Source organism: Notothenia rossii (assembly GCF_949606895.1).
Source record: "Notothenia rossii genome assembly, contig: SUPER_1_unloc_1, whole genome shotgun sequence".
In the NCBI taxonomy this organism is placed as follows: Eukaryota; Metazoa; Chordata; class Actinopteri; order Perciformes; family Nototheniidae; genus Notothenia; species Notothenia rossii.
The window spans coordinates 1-16968 of record NW_027640362.1 but is presented as its reverse complement, the minus strand read 5'-3'; the positions used below and the strand labels follow the sequence as shown (position 1 = coordinate 16968).

The 16968-nt window shown below is 45.9% G+C and overlaps 1 protein-coding gene across 1 annotated transcript; it reads right to left on the bottom strand.

Moving 5' to 3' along the window:
• Nucleotides 1-269: 269 nt before the first annotated feature.
• On the bottom strand, nucleotides 270-14584 carry akap8l (A kinase (PRKA) anchor protein 8-like). Its single transcript, XM_079694864.1, has 11 exons — nucleotides 14379-14584; nucleotides 10961-11516; nucleotides 9742-9850; nucleotides 8562-8611; nucleotides 8130-8160; nucleotides 6798-6903; nucleotides 6277-6418; nucleotides 5388-5493; nucleotides 2746-2876; nucleotides 2274-2369; nucleotides 270-1211 (listed from the first exon to the last, which is right to left on the bottom strand). The coding sequence occupies exons 1-11, from the start codon at nucleotides 14567-14569 to the stop codon at nucleotides 717-719; spliced, it is 2013 nt and encodes a 670-aa protein (XP_079550990.1). The 5' UTR covers nucleotides 14570-14584; the 3' UTR covers nucleotides 270-716.
• Between the last annotated feature and the right edge of the window lie 2384 nt (nucleotides 14585-16968).

The window sequence follows — 16968 nt, the reverse complement described above, 5'->3', positions numbered from 1 at the left end:
TTCAGACTGAAAACTCATCTCTTTGGACTCCACTTCCAGAGATAGAATTACTAACAAAGCACTTATATACTAATAAAGGGCTGGCTGATCTAAAGCCAGTTGAGCAGCACTTGAAATGTTTGGCTCTATGAAACCTGATGAACTTATATGATTCTGTTTTATAAAAGGTTGTATCTTGTTGGTCGAATGCACTTACTGTAAGTCTCTCTGGATAAAAGCCTCAGCTAAATGTAATGATTCCAAGTGAAGTGAAATGACACGAAGAGAAATGAGGGAAACGTGATTTTATTCAACAGCTTTATTTCCTCAGAACAGTTTGTTTCATATCCATGTTAAATATAATACTCCACAGACGGCTGCAGAATAAAAACCCTATGAACATTATTCATGTTTATAATAACGACTCGACACAAAGTCGTAAAGAAAAGAAAAATACTTTCAACAAAAAAGGCACAAAAAAAAGAACGCGTGAAGAGGAATGAGGAGACGAGGAGGAGACGAGGAGGAGCTTTGATCAAAGGGAACGAGCTCTGGCAGCAGGAGGGGGCTCTCAGCGTTCTGAATTTAAAAACCAGAGAATTAGGTCAGAATGAATAAAAGAACGTGCTTGACTGTTTGGCAGGAAGCAGTTTATCATCACGTTGACGCTCCAGAGGGGAGACGGCAGCCTGAGGGGAACGCTGAGCCCCTCCGCTCACAGTCACATGGTGCAAAGGTCATTCATCTTTCTTCTGCTCTTCCTCCTTCTCCTCCTCTTCCTCCTTCTTCTTCTCCTCTTCCTCCTTCTCCTCCTTCTTCTCCTCCTCTTCCTCCTTCACCTCTTCTTCCTTCTTCTCCTCTTCCTCCTCTTCCTCCTTCACTCCCTCATCTTCACCGGCCTCATCGTGCACCACATATCCTTCCTCCTCATCTTCAACTTCAAATCCATCTTCGTCTTCCTCTCCCTGCTGTCCTTCCTCAGCATCCATCTTCTCCTCTTCCTCCTGTCCTGTTGATGCGTTTGTTGTCGTTTCTCCCACAGCTGTTTCTGCCTCCTTGTCCTCTAGCTCCTTGTCCTCCTCTTCCCCCAGAAGCTCCTCCTCTTCCTGTCCCTTCCCCTCCTCTGATTGGTCGCCTCCTCCATCGCCGGTGAGCTCCAGTTCAGAGACGTCCATCGCCATCGAATCCTCGGGGTCCTGATCGTCCAGATTCCCAGTGAACGGGTTCTCCCCCTAAAGAGAAGAAGGGACTCTTTAAAGTAGAGACACTACATACTGATATACACCTGAACATCAGCAGGAGAGGACTCTTTAAAGTAGAGACACTACACACTGATATACACCTGAACATCAGCAGGAGAGGACTCTTTAAAGTAGAGACACTACAAACTGATATACACCTGAACATCAGCAGGAGAGGACTCTTTAAAGTAGAGACACTACATACTGATATACACCTGAACATCAGCAGGAGAGAACTCTTTAAAGTAGAGACACTACATACTGATATACACCTGAACATCAGCAGGAGAGGACTCTTTAAAGTAGAGACACTACATACTGATATACACCTGAACATCAGCAGGAGAGGACTCTTTAAAGTAGAGACACTACATACTGATATACACCTGAACATCAGCAGGAGAGGACTCTTTAAAGTATTGACACTACATACTGATATACACCTGAACATCAGCAGGAGAGGACTCTTTAAAGTAGAGACACTACATACTGATATACACCTGAACATCAGCAGGAGAGGACTCTTTAAAGTAGAGACACTACATACTGATATACAACTGAACATCAGCAGGAGAGGACTCTTTAAAGTAGAGACACTACATACTGATATACAACTGAACATCAGCAGGAGAGGACTCTTTAAAGTAGAGACACTACATACTGATATACAACTGAACATCAGCAGGAGAGGACTCTTTAAAGTAGAGACACTACATACTGATATACACCTGAACATCAGCAGGAGAGGACTCTTTAAAGTAGAGACTCTAGATACTGATATACACCTGAACATCAGCAGGAGAGGACTCTTTAAAGTAGAGACACTACATACTGATATATACCTGAACACCAGCAGGAGAGGACTCTTTAAAGTAGAGACACTACATACTGAAATACACCTGAACATCAGCAGGAGAGGACTCTTTAAAGTAGAGACACTACATACTGATATACACCTGAACATCAGCAGGAGAGGACTCTTTAAAGTAGAGACACTACACACTGATATACACCTGAACATCAGCAGGAGAGGACTCTTTAAAGACTCTTTACCTTCAGGTAGCTCTCCAGCTTCTTCCCGATCAGTTTGTGGTTCAGGATGCTGCGAGCGACGGAGAGACTCGCCCTCTTCGACTGCTCCATCATCCCCTTTAATGAGAGAGAGTAAAGATCAGTCTTTCACAATGTTGATATCTTTCTAGTTTCTTGAACAGACCAGTATAAAAACCACCAGACTCAGAGACAGTTGTATTCCACAGACCATAAGACTAAGAACAGCTGAGCTCTGAAGGACATCCATGAGGTTGCATTTAGCTAATTCTTTATCTATATATCATATTCCATCTCCTTGTATATACTCTTCGTGCACATCTCCAAACACTCTCTTGCACCATTGTATTTGGAGGAGCCTGCTGCTTCAGAGCTTCATGTCCTATATCCACACTGTAGCTGCTGAGCACGTGGTGGTAGAGCCTTGCAGAGGACCTTCCTGCAGAGTGAAGGATGCTTGGTGCTCTTTGCTCACCTTCCTGTTGTAGTTGTGATCCGGGGACTTGATGTGTTTCTGGATGAGATGCGGCTGCATGGGGATGAACACGTCGCAGGCGGCGCAGTGTGCGGCCTCCACCTTCCTCATGAAGTGCTCCATCCCCAGATCTGCACGGCAACACAACACATTCACATACAGCACGTTGTTTCATGCTGTCTTTGCTCTCTAACACACACACACACACACACACACGGGGTGGAACGGTATACGTACCGGTACCGAATAATTTCAGTACAGGCCCTTCGGTTCGGTACACGTGTGTACCGAATGAATATAACGTTAAACGTAAAAAATTGAGAACATGAACAACTTCTTGGAAGTAATCTCCGGTGCTGCGTCGCAGCATTCAGAGTAATTTGCTCACATTGGGTTCAACGCGTCATAGAGCGAGCAAGTCATTTCATTGGACGAGAGGCATACTATGAGAGCTGGTCACAGGGATGCGTTCAAATGTAGTCAGTAATTTGAGGAACTGTCGAAATGGCGAACGCAGATAAAGTTGAGCTCAAAAATCCTCCAGCATCATTGAAGTCTCCGGTTTGGGAACATTTTGGTTTTGCAGTTACGTACAAGAATGACGGACAAAGACAGGTGGACCGAACCAAAGCTGTTTGTCTGCATTGTTAAACTAACATTGGTTACGCGGCTGGCAATACATCAAACTTGCAAACTCATTTGAAAAGGCATCACCCGAACGTGAATATCACCGGTACCAAAAGAAAAAAGACTGAAGTGCAAACCCAACTCCCGCTAGCATTTAAGCCTCCACCACTCGCAACAAGTTCAGACCGAGCCAAAGCTATTACAAACGCCATCCTTATGTTGCCATGTTAGCAAAGCGCTACCTGGCTGTATCTGCTACCTCTGTCCCTAGAGAGGGTGTTCTCCACAGCAGGAGACATTGTTAGCTCCAGCAGATCTGACCTGTCAGCAAGCAATGTGGACAAGTTCATCTTTCTTTAAACAAACATGAAAATACAACGACAAGCAAGTCCTAATGTCAAACTGGCTGCTTAGGTACGAGTACAGTACAGTTCAAATACAGATGATCTCAGTTCATCAAAATGCTGCACCTTAATGTTTATTTTATTATATTTTGTTTTTATTTGAGTGAATATTCACAGTTTAATAATAATTAAAAAAAATATATATATATTTTATGTTTTGTGATAATTTTTTCTGCTGTACCGAAAATGTACCGAACCGAACCGTGACCTAAACACTGAGTTACATACCGAACCGTTCCACCCCTAACACACACACACACACTGAATCACTCTAACACACACACACACTGAATCACTCTAACACACACACACACACACACACACTGAATCACTCTAACACACACACACACACACACTGAATCACTCTAACACACACACACACACACTGAATCACTCTAACACACACACACACACACTGAATCACTCTAACACACACACACACACACACACACACACTGAATCACTCTAACACACACACACACACACTGAATCACTCTAACACACACACACACACACACACTGAATCACTCTAACACACACACACACTGAATCACTCTAACACACACACACACACACTGAATCACTCTAACACACACACTGAATCACTCTAACACACACACACACACACACACACTGAATCACTCTAACACACACACTGAATCACTCTAACACACACACACATACTGAATCACTCTAACACACACACACACACACACACACACACACTGAATCACTCTAACACACACACACACACACACACACACACACACTGAATCACTCTAACACACACACACACACTGAATCACTCTAACACACACACACACACACTGAATCACTCTAACACACACACACACTGAATCACTCTAACACACACACACACACTGAATCACTCTAACACACACACACACACACACACACACACACTGAATCACTCTAACAGACACACACACACACACACACTGAATCACTCTAACACACACACACACACACTGAATCACTCTAACACACACACACACACACACACACTGAATCACTCTAACACACACACACACACACACACACACTGAATCACTCTAACAGACACACACACACACTGAATCACTCTAACACACACACACACACACTGAATCACTCTAACAGACACACACACACACACACTGAATCACTCTAACACACACACACTGAATCACTCTAACACACACACACACTGATTCTCTAAATGCTTCTTAGGTAGCATCAAGCTGTCGTGGCTCTTCGGCTGTAACTAACGTAACGCCCCGTCTGTGGAACGGATAAAGGGTTCAGATGTCGGACAGTGATGAGCGTCCGACGGCCGTGACTTCCAATATATCCACAAAATAAATGCCTCTGATTGGTTGTTCAGTTCATCAGCCCACAGGAAGAGACCGAGGGGAAAGCGACCGAGGACACGCCTGCGTTATCCAACATGCATTCTGTTGTGTGATTGATGCACTCGATGAGGTCACTCTTTCTAAAGCCTTCCGATCAATACTTTTCCAGTGAACTAACAAACGGCACTGCTCTACTGTAATGCATGCAACCAGTGGTGTGTGAGCGCAGGAGAGGCCGGTGGGCTCCGTGGGCTCTTACCCTTGGTGAGGTCCTGCTCCCTGTACACCTGGCAGATGGCGGCGCTGTGGTTCTCCAGCTGACCCACCCTCTGATCCGTCTTCTTAAACTTGTTCTGCAGATACTCCTGAAAAACAAGGTCTTTCAGTTTATCCATGAGAGCAGTCTCAATAATCACACGTAGCTCCATCGTGCAGCCCTTTACGTGGAACTATCCACACGGCACTGCACTCTAACTTTTGAGTATTAGGGATTCATTTCAACAAAGACATAAAAATACATTCATCTCAGAAAAGAGAAGATAAGAATGATGCCAGATTATAGCCAATAGCTCATTTCCATCTGCAGTCCTCAGGCGGGAACAGGTTGCTCATCTTCATCTTTGCTTTTTAATGTTTATAACGAGTTTCTGCTGCACTATTTCTTAATGCTCTAGGCATATGATAGCTATGTGATGAACATGATGATTCAGCCTCTATGGAGAGAGACATATGACAAGCATGCTCATTTCTGACGTGGAGCTAATCTGAAGTAAACATTGAATACTGCTTTCTATTCCTCCATCTTGTGACTGAGGAACTCCCTCTCTTGGATATCAGCATGTGAAGGACACTGTTCAGGAACTAGTTGATGCTCTGTATGTGATGACTCCTTCCATTCTGGAGAGGATCACAGATACATGGATCCTGAGATTCAAGATCAAGCCGGGGACCAGGGAGACTTCTAACAATGCTCTCAAAGTCTTTCATGTCTGTAGAGCACTTTGAATCGCCTAGTGTTGAAAGGGGCTGTATAGATAAACGTTCCTTGCATCAGAAGAGAACAGTCAAGTGGCCTTGGGTCCCTTGAAAGGCGCAATAATTCATTGAATCTATTACTATGAGCACGAGCGCAGTGAAAGTGTGTGTACCTGCAGGAACTCGGTGGTGGGCTTGGACAGCTGTCCGGACAGGAACTTGAAGTGGTCTTTGTGGAAGCGGCTGTCGAGGTGAGTCTCCATCTCCTCCTTATAGAAGGAGCGGAACTTGCACACCGAGCAGGCGAACATCACCCTGAGGGGGAGGCGGGCAGCGAGGTCAACTTTGAGGATTTTCATATCAAACAAATTCTCAGTTTCATTCTTTCTTCAATCAAAGGTTTCTTATGAAAAGTCTTTGTTTTAATTTCCCTTTTCCAGCAACAGAAAACAAGTAGATCTTTATCACAGTGAGTTAACTGTCTCTCCACCAGTGGGGCTCTGGCAGAGAGGGCCGTCAGGAGGGGAAACAGGAGAGAGAGAGAGAGAGAGAGAGAGAGAGAGAGAGAGAGAGAGAGAGAGAGCGAGAGCGAGAGAGTGAGAGAGAGAGAGGTGCTTTGGCAGAGAGTGGCGTCAGGATGAAGGTTGATCAGGTGCTGAAGCGTCAGTTAGTACATTTGAACATTTCCTCTCACCTCTCCAGGAAGCCCCTCCTCTTCCTCATCTTGGGGTGTTTGTCCTGGCCGGGGCTCGGGCTCTGTTTGCCCGCCGGACTCTTCTCCTCCTTCTGCTCTGGGGAAGCTGAGAGCAGACGTAAAGCATTACAGATTGAAGAGAGAGGGGGAGAGCTGTAGAGTAGTGCTGCACGGTGTACCGATACTTGAAAGGTACCGCGATACCCTGCCGTTAAAAACGTTACGATTCCTCTGTTTCATTAGTATCGGTACTTTAAGAATGACGGGAGAAAGCACTCCGGGGAGAAAGTACTCCGGGGAGAAAGCACTCCGGGGAGAAAGCACTCCGGGGAGAAAGCACTCCGGGGAGAAAGCACTCCGGGGAGAAAGTACTCCGGGGGGAAAGTACTCCGGGGGGAAAGTACTCCGGGGGGAAAGTACTCCGGGGGGAAAGTACTCCGGGGGGAAAGTACTCCGGGGGGAAAGTACTCCGGGGGGAAAGTACTCCGGGGGGAAAGTACTCCGGGGGGAAAGTACTCCGCTGAGAAAGCACCGTTTTAATAAGAGCCGTGTGTGTTCAGCGCTCTGCTCCCACTCCCTGCACTGCAGCCGTGCCTGCAGTCCCTCCCCTCTCCAGCACGCTCTAAGTCCCGCCCCTCTCCAGCACGTTCTAAGCCCCTCCCCTCTCCAGCACGTTCTAAGATCCTCCCCTCTCCAGCACGTTCTAAGCCCCTCCCCTCTCCAGCACGTTCTAAGATCCTCCCCTCTCCAGCACGTTCTAAGCCCCTCCCCTCTCCAGCACGTTCTAAGCCCCTCCCCTCTCCAGCACGTTCTAAGCCCCTCCCCTCTCCAGCACGTTCTAAGGTCCTCCCCTCTCCAGCACGTTCTAAGGTCCTTCCCTCTCTCGTGCACGTTCTAAGCCCCTCCTCTCTCTCGTGCACGCGCTAGCTGCCAGAGATAGTGAGAAAACGAGAAGCATGGCTGCAAGTGCAACTGCCGCTGCACCTCGGCTTGTGGACAAAAAAGACGCCAGAAGCGAAATGTTGATATTTGAGCGATATCTCTGACATAGTGAGGGCCAGCCCACGGACACCACGAGGCCTGCCTGTGACACAGGGTTTAATTTAATTTAATACGAATTCTTGTCATTTATTTTATTTATTGTTCTCATTGTTTAAAAGTTTGTGTTATGGTTCTGGTGTGAAATAAAAGCACAATAATTACATTTAAGACTGTTTCCCTTTTTTTAAGAAAAGTATCGAGAAAGAATCGGAATTCTTGACTTGGTATCGAAACCAAAATGTTGGTATCGTGACAACACTAGTGTATACGAGTGGAGCTCATAGTCCTTACCGTTATCTGCATCTGCAGGAGCTTTGAACACCTGGGGAAACCAATGTTGCATCACTTATTTTATTCAGAAACATGGATAAAAACATTACATTTAAATCAGATAAATACGCTAATTACGCATTTAGTTCGACACAAACCACCGCTGTGGATAGTCTAAATAAAATGCAGTAAAACTATGGTTGCAGGCATGAATTCAACATCAACCACAAGTTCATTATTTACACTGTTCCATTTATTAAGCATTGTTTACGCACTCATTGACTGCGTGTCTCTGTTGCTCCTATACTAGTCATTTTTAAACAATTTGAGAAACAATTTGAATTTATTATTTATTTCAAATGTGAAATGATACCAATATACTGACGGGCCACTAGGGGGGGCCACACTTTGAGAAACACTCATAGCAGGATCACATGTTCTCTTTCTCCTCACCTCCACTGCAGCTTTTGTTTCACTGTCGTCACCGTTCTTCTCGGCTGGCTCTACGGAAACAAAGCACGTCAAGCTGTGGACCACAATGTACATCAAGGGGGTCCGAACTGTTCTCACTGAGGGCCACACACAGAAAAGCATCTGAAGGGCCGGACCCCCACTAGAGGGGAGGTTTATTGAGTGAGTCCTAAAACCAGGAAGTGAGTCAGCATTCAAAGCGAACCTGTTTCATGAACGCACGTTTTGTTCAGGATAATCTCCACATGTCTACTTTAATAATGTTCTAATCATAAATCTAATCTCCAGAAGCTAAATGCTAACGTTATGCTATAAAGGAGCTACAGCCGAGTCCAGCGGCACGACTTCAACGTCACGCCAACTTCAGATCCATATTCAAACACACAGATTCTAGATGGAAGGAGTTGAAGCGTTTGTTTGAACAGTCTGCAGGAGGCAGGGACTTGCTCTCAAGCCGAACAGAAACTAACTTAGAGGAGTGTTTACGTGTTCGGTGTAATGACGTACAACGTCCTCCACAACTTTCTATTCAGCCACTTGGTAACAACCATCGTTTCTCAGACACGTCGACTCTTCACAGATCACCAGTGGGGTCACTGCTGATGATTTAATGTAGAACAAAACGTGATCCGTCTCTTCAATGTGTCTCAACCACAGACCTTAGTTCAGCTAGTTTCCTAAACCCTATGGAGAGATCCCATTGGCTCTGAGACCAGGGAACAGGAAGTGGTGACATGCTGACTCACTTCCTGGTTTTAGGACTCATCACTGCACCGCTCTATTGCCTCATAAGGTAAGTATTAAGTTATCAAAATCAATCAAATGTAGGTGAATTATTCTTGAATAAGCTTTGAGAAACATCCCAGCTCTCCAGAGGGTTTACTTTCTCCTGATTGCATCCCTCACAGCAGATCCTCAGATTGATTATAATGAGGGGAAACATGAAGGTTTATTTAAAGCTCGTTATGGAAATACGTTTGTTTTTGTATCAACCAAGATCTGTCAGAAAATGTTTGAATTGACTGAATTGATTTGGCTCGTTAACACATGAAAACTACTTTGTGATCTGTTTACATATATTTAAGAAGGACAATAGAACAGAAGCACGTTATGCTTTGAGAAGCAGCTGAGGGCCAAAGCATCTCTTCAGGTGTTTGTTTACCTGGTTTCCTTTCTGCCGGCTCTGTTCGGTTCATCTTGGACTCGGGTTCGTCGGCTGCCGTGAGAGTCTGCTTCCTCTTCTTCTGCATCTCCCTCTGAGGCTTCACCTGCTGCAGGAAACACCGTTAACGTGCACTCTGACACCGCTAACGTGCACTCTGACACCGCTAACTTGCACTCTGACACCGCCAACGTGCACTAACGTACAGAATAAAACCATGTGGGCTGTGAAACCAGAACTCAAAGACTGCTCGATGTCCGTCAGTATTATCACGTTAAGCTACATCCTGTGCTCTCTGGTACCATTATTTAATACTGACATTTCTACAGCTATCAAGATTTAATTTGCATAAGTCATAAGAATAAAGCAGATTCTGTTACTAAAACTGCTTTTAGGCTATATAAAAAGACAACGGTTGCCTCTTGTAAGCTATAAGAGTGGTCACTTTTTCTAAATCTGCCCGGGGTGGGGGCAAAAGAAAGAAATAAAAAGCTCTCCTCAGCCCCAGGTCACTTGGCGTTACGGTACAAAAGGAGGCAGATTAGTTAAGTCTGTGGGGGAGTTAGAGGGGGGGGATTCTGTATAATCTGTGAAGCCCCTGAGACCAATGTGTGCTGGGAATACAGTGGTGTACAGTCAGTTAGATCCTGTGTGTTTGAATATGGTTTAAACCCATCTGTGTTTCGTGTTCTGCTTCGACCCCCTTCATCTGGGATTGGGTTGGGAAACAAACTTTGATTAAAAATAAAAAAGCATAAGAAATGTACAGAATTTTACTTAGATTGGAAAGACCAATTAGTCGACTACAGGTTTAGGGGGGGGAGGGGGGGCCGCGTCAGATGAATGGAGGGGGAACTACTCTCCTTCCAGTGCAGCTCTATCGTGAGTCGGGACAGTTTGCAGGAGGAAGCTGCCCCCACTTCAACAGCAAGTTAAAAATGAAAGCAGTAGTGTTAGCCTTATCTTAACTCTGTCAGGGTCAAAACAAAAAGGGAATCTTTCACCCCCCCCCCCCAGGTGAACAAGATTTGGACAGTGAGGGGGGTCCATGTTGTCCTATTGTAAAGCGTCCTTGGGTTTCATGAAAGGCGCTAAATAATATAAGTGAACGTTATCTTTTGACTGGTGGGGGAGATCTAATGTAAGTGGGCTTTCTCTTGGGGGGGGTCAGAGCGGGCTTTACTTCCTGTCTGAGGAGGGCTTTATTCATCTTACTTACTTTGTTGAGGGGTCTCTTGCGGCCCCGCTGCCGGCCGGCCCGCGGCCCCCCTCCAAAGTGCCTCCCGGGGTTGTCTTGCTGCTGGAAGCCCCCGCTCTCAGGGTACATGCGGCTGGCCAGGAGGGAGGGCAGCTTGCCTCGACCCCCCCCCGGAGAGGAGGAGAGTCTCCCCCCCCCTCGCCCACCCCCGCCTAACGGAGGGGGGTCCGACCTGCGGTTTGCAAACCCTCCTGTTCCTCCACCCCTTCTGGGGGAGCGGCGCCCTGTCCAGCCCCCCCCGCCTCCGCCTCCTCCTCCCTGGTTGAACGACTCCCTCATATTCTGTCGCATTTTGGCGACTCCATAGGAAGCAGAGGATGATGAGGAGGGGCTGTCAAAGCCTCCGCCCCCCCCTCCCAGACCAACAACACCCCCAAAGCCGGAGTTTCCTCTCTGACTCAGCAGCATCCCATCCTCACGGCCATCGTAGCCATAGCTCCCAGCAGAGGATCTGTAGAGATCTCGGGAGGGGGGGAGGGCGGGGGAGCGAGAGTCGAAAGACTCGTAGTGGTCAAACCTGCGGGAGGGAGGGAGGGAGAGGGTTGGTGGAGGGAAGGGAGGCAGGGGGGGGCTTCTGCTCCGGCTCCTCCTGCCTCCTCCCTTCTTCTTAAACCTGGTGGGGTTCACAGACAGGAAGTGAACCTCTGAGTCCGCTCCTCATTGGTTTGATGTTCCAAAGTCGCTTTGGGCTAAAAGCGTCCCCTAAATGAAATGTGATGTCGTCCCCCCCCCCCCCCCCCCCCCCCCCCAGTACCCCAGATGATGACCCTGTGCACATCTTTATCACAAAGTAATGATTTCTGTCTTGCAAACGCTCAGCTGGAGGTCAAACGCTGCAGATATGGGGATGCAGTTTGTTGGAAACCTTCAGAACCAGGGGGGGGTCTGGAGACCAGGGCAAGAGGGGATATACTCAACATGGGGGGGGACATAATCTAGAGTTCTTTGTAGATACAGCAAGCAGCTTTGACTATCATGATGCCTGTAAACTTCCCTCTTGTGTAACCTGAAGCCAGAACACATGGAGGATGGATCACAGTACCGATGGGCTGGGATGGAGATAAAACAACTGCACCTCCAACGGGGGGGGGAGGGGGGGCATGCATTTATGACGTCTACAGGATTTCAGGAACATTTTCTTGGCAGCAAACAAACAAACATAAACGGAAAGGAGAAACAGTTCTGCACACGGCGAGGCGTTCAGGCGACACAGAAACCCGTCCCACGTGTGAAGTCAACCTCACCTCAACTATTACACCACGTTTTAAAAAGATCTGTTCCTTAGATTTCAAATAAAGGCTCAACATATGATTTCTTTATTTCACAAAGCCTCATGTCACAGCTGTCTGTTTTCAGATGTATCTAAATCAAGCCTTTGTCAACTTTTTTAAAATGTAGTTTAGGTCCTTTGCTAAATATCCTGTTTGTATAGTGATCATCACCCGGCTTTAGTCGATGATCAGTTCTTACTCTGCTCTCTCTGGCCTGCATGGAGTGTTTCCTGATGATCAGTTCTTACTCTGCTCTCTCTGGCCTGCATGGAGTGTTTTCTGATGATCAGTTCTTACTCTGCTCTCTCTGGCCTGCATGGAGTGTTTCCTGATGATCAGTTCTTACTCTGCTCTCTCTGGCCTGCATGGAGTGTTTTCTGATGATCAGTTCTTACTCTGCTCTCTCTGGACTGCATGGAGTGTTTTCTGATGATCAGTTCTTACTCTGCTCTCTCTGGCCTGCATGGAGTGTTTTCTGATGATCAGTTCTTACTCTGCTCTCTCTGGCCTGCATGGAGTGTTTCCTGATGATCAGTTCTTACTCTGCTCTCTCTGGCCTGCATGGAGTGTTTTCTGATGATCAGTTCTTACTCTGCTCTCTCTGGCCTGCATGGAGTGTTTCCTGATGATCAGTTCTTACTCTGCTCTCTCTGGCCTGCATGGAGTGTTTTCTGATGATCAGTTCTTACTCTGCTCTCTCTGGCCTGCATGGAGTGTTTCCTGATGATCAGTTCTTACTCTGCTCTCTCTGGCCTGCATGGAGTGTTTTCTGATGATCAGTTCTTACTCTGCTCTCTCTGGACTGCATGGAGTGTTTTCTGATGATCAGTTCTTACTCTGCTCTCTCTGGCCTGCATGGAGTGTTTTCTGATGATCAGTTCTTACTCTGCTCTCTCTGGCCTGCATGGAGTGTTTTCTGATGATCAGTTCTTACTCTGCTCTCTCTGGCCTGCATGGAGTGTTTCCTGATGATCAGTTCTTACTCTTCTCTCCCTGGCCTGCATGGAGTGTTTCCTGATGATCAGTTCTTACTCTGCTCTCCCTGGCCTGCACGGAGTGTTTCCTGATGATCAGTTCTTACTCTGCTCTCTCTGGCCTGCATGGAGTGTTTTCTGATGATCAGTTCTTACTCTGCTCTCTCTGGCCTGCATGGAGTGTTTCCTGATGATCAGTTCTTACTCTGCTCTCTCTGGCCTGCATGGAGTGTTTCCTGATGATCAGTTCTTACTCTGCTCTCCCTGGCCTGCACGGAGTGTTTCCTGATGATCAGTTCTTACTCTGCTCTCCCTGGCCTGCACGGAGTGTTTCCTGATGATCAGTTCTTACTCTGCTCTCTCTGGCCTGCATGGAGTGTTTCCTGATGATCAGTTCTTACTCTGCTCTCTCTGGCCTGCATGGAGTGTTTCCTGATGATCAGTTCTTACTCTGCTCTCTCTGGCCTGCATGGAGTGTTTCCTGATGATCAGTTCTTACTCTGCTCTCCCTGGCCTGCATGGAGTGTTTCCTGATGATCAGTTCTTCCTCTGCTCTCTCTGGCCTGCATGGAGTGTTTCCTGATGATCAGTTCTTACTCTGCTCTCTCTGGCCTGCATGGAGTGTTTCCTGATGATCAGTTCTTACTCTGCTCTCCCTGGCCTGCATGGAGTGTTTTCTGATGATCAGTTCTTACTCTGCTCTCTCTGGCCTGCATGGAGTGTTTCCTGATGATCAGTTCTTACTCTGCTCTCTCTGGCCTGCATGGAGTGTTTCCTGATGATCAGTTCTTACTCTGCTCTCTCTGGCCTGCATGGAGTGTTTCCTGATGATCAGTTCTTACTCTGCTCTCTCTGGCCTGCATGGAGTGTTTCCTGATGATCAGTTCTTACTCTGCTCTCTCTGGTCTGCATGGAGTGTTTCCTGATGATCAGTTCTTACTCTTCTCTCTCTGGCCTGCATGGAGTGTTTTCTGATGATCAGTTCTTACTCTTCTCTCTCTGGCCTGCATGAGTGTTTCCTGATGATCAGTTCTTACTCTGCTCTCTCTGGCCTGCATGGAGTGTTTCCTGATGATCAGTTCTTACTCGGCTCTCTCTGGCCTGCATGAGTGTTTCCTGATGATCAGTTCTTACCTGTCGCCACGGGACCCTTTCAGCCCCCCCTCCAGCTGAGTCAGCATGTCCAGACGCTGGTTGATTTTGGCAATGACTGCATCTGCATGGGTTCCTGTGGAGGAGGTCAGGGAGGTTCCTGAAAGCCCCCTCTTCATATGGCCTCCACCTCCTCCTCCTCCTCCTCCTCCGTAGCCCCCCAGCCCGGACATAGAGTCTTTATAGCCCCCACCATACAGGTCGAAGCCACCAGAACCCTGACAAAGCGAAGAAAATACACTTTATTTTGACCACCAATCATTTCATTTCATTTCAAACCTTTATTTAGGACAGATTAGTCCCTTGAGATCATCGATCTCATTTACAAGGGAGACCTGCATCATTTAGTTCCACATGAAACATAAAAACAACATACAAACAACAGAGGATATCATATTTACATATTCAACATTTACAAATACCCAGAGTGTCAGAAAGCATTTCATTTAGACATGCCTTAAATACATTCAAAGAAATAAAAATGCTCAATTTCAATTTTGCCTGTAGACTGTTCCAAGCAAGTGGAGCTGCGCACATAAAAGCTGTCTTACCTAAGACAGTCCTTACTCTTGGCACATCTAACAAGACTATATCCTGTGATCGCAGACAATAGCTGCTTGCAACTTTCTGCTTTATCAATGAACAGATATAATACGGGAGTTTGCCCAACATAGCTTTATAGATAAAAGTGTACCAGTGACTGAGCCTCCGTACAGTGAGTGATGGTAAACCTGCCTTGGTATACAATGTACAGTGATGAGTAAGTGCTTTACAGTTAGTGACAAATCTCAGAGCACTATGATACGCAGCATCTATTTTGCTTAGGTAGTTGGCAGGTGCATTCATATACAGCAGATCACCATAGTCCAGCACAGGTAAAAAGGTCACAGTGACTAGCCTTTTCCTGGCCTCAAGCGAGAAACAGGACTTATTCCTGAAAAAGAAACCTAGCCTAACCCTCAGTTTTTTAAGCAGGTTATTGACATGAAGTTTAAAAGAGAGACAGTCATCAAGCAAGATACCAAGGTATTTGTAACAGGCAACAACTTCAAGTTTTGTTCCTTGCGTTGATACAATATCTAAAACAGGCCTCTGGTGACTTTTTAGCTTTTGAAAAGAGCATTATCTTGGTTTTATCCACATTTAAAAGAAGCTTTAGTTCAGAGAGCTGAGTCTGAATAATGTTAAAAAACAGCCTGTAATTTAACAACCGCCTCCTGAATGGAGGGACCTGCACAATACATCACGGTATCGTCCGCATAAAAATGTAAAGTAGCTTCATCCACATTTTCACCTAAACTGTTGATATATATGGAGAATAAAAGTGGACCTAAAACAGAACCTTGAGGAACACCATTAGCAATGTTTAACCACTCAGAAGACAGCCCATCAAAGTGAACACATTGGGACCTTTCAGAGAGGTAGTTCACAAACCACCCCACTGCATGGCTGGATATGCCAGTACTGAGTAGCCTCTGTTTTAAGACACGATGATCAACGGTGTCAAACGCTTTGGAAAGGTCAATAAACAGAGCTGCACAACTCTGTTTATTATCTAGCATACTAGTAATATCATTTACCACTTTCATTGTTGCAGTGATGGTGCTATGTTTCTTCCTGAAGCCTGACTGATGTTTAGACAGGATATCATTTATACATAAAAACTCCTTTACTTGTTCACTCACAAGTCGTTCGAGCACCTTAGCCAAAACTGACAATTTAGAGATTGGCCTATAGTTATTTAAAATAGTTGCCTCCCCTCCTTTCAGTAGAGGCAGGACATAAGCAGACTTCCATACTTTAGGAATTGTATTTGTGCTGAGGGAGAGGTTAAAAAGAGAAGTAAGAGGTGGAGCAATAAAATCTGCAGCTATCTTTAAAAAGAAAGGTTCTACGTTGTCCGGGCCAGCCGGTTTCTTAGGATCTAACTTGGATAAAGCTTCATGGACAATACCAACAGTTAAAGGAGTAAAACTGAAAGGGTTTTCCAGACCACATTGTTCAGAGTCAAGGACTGGAGCGTTCACAGAAGCAGAAGCACAGTCAGTGACAGAATCAAACAGAGAGCCACAAGAGACAAAATGCTTATTAAAGCAATTTAGCATGGTGGCCCTGTCTGATATAATGCCAGATGCTGTAGTGAGGTACGGAGGTAGCTCATTTGGGATATCACCAGTGGAAATCGATTTTATGGCTTTCCAAAATTTACTAGGATTATTCAGGTTTTCTGTGGTAACTGACAAATAGTACTTTGACTTAGCACTTTTGACATTTGAAGTAAAGCTATTCCTTAGCTGCCTAAAGCGTAGCCATTCTACCTCTGAGCCTGATTTCCTAGCCTTTGCCCAGGCATTGTTTCTCTCATGAAGGAGACTGGACATTTCAGCAGAAAACCAGGGATTGTTTCGTCCCTTCACTCTAAATTTACGCAGAGGTGCATGTTTATCTATAATTTTTATAAAACCAAGATAAAAATAAGACCATGCAGTTTCTACATCAGCACACAGATCGATTTTTCCCCAATCAAAATCAAACAGATCATGTAAAAAACCCTGCTCCACTAAGTGTTTTT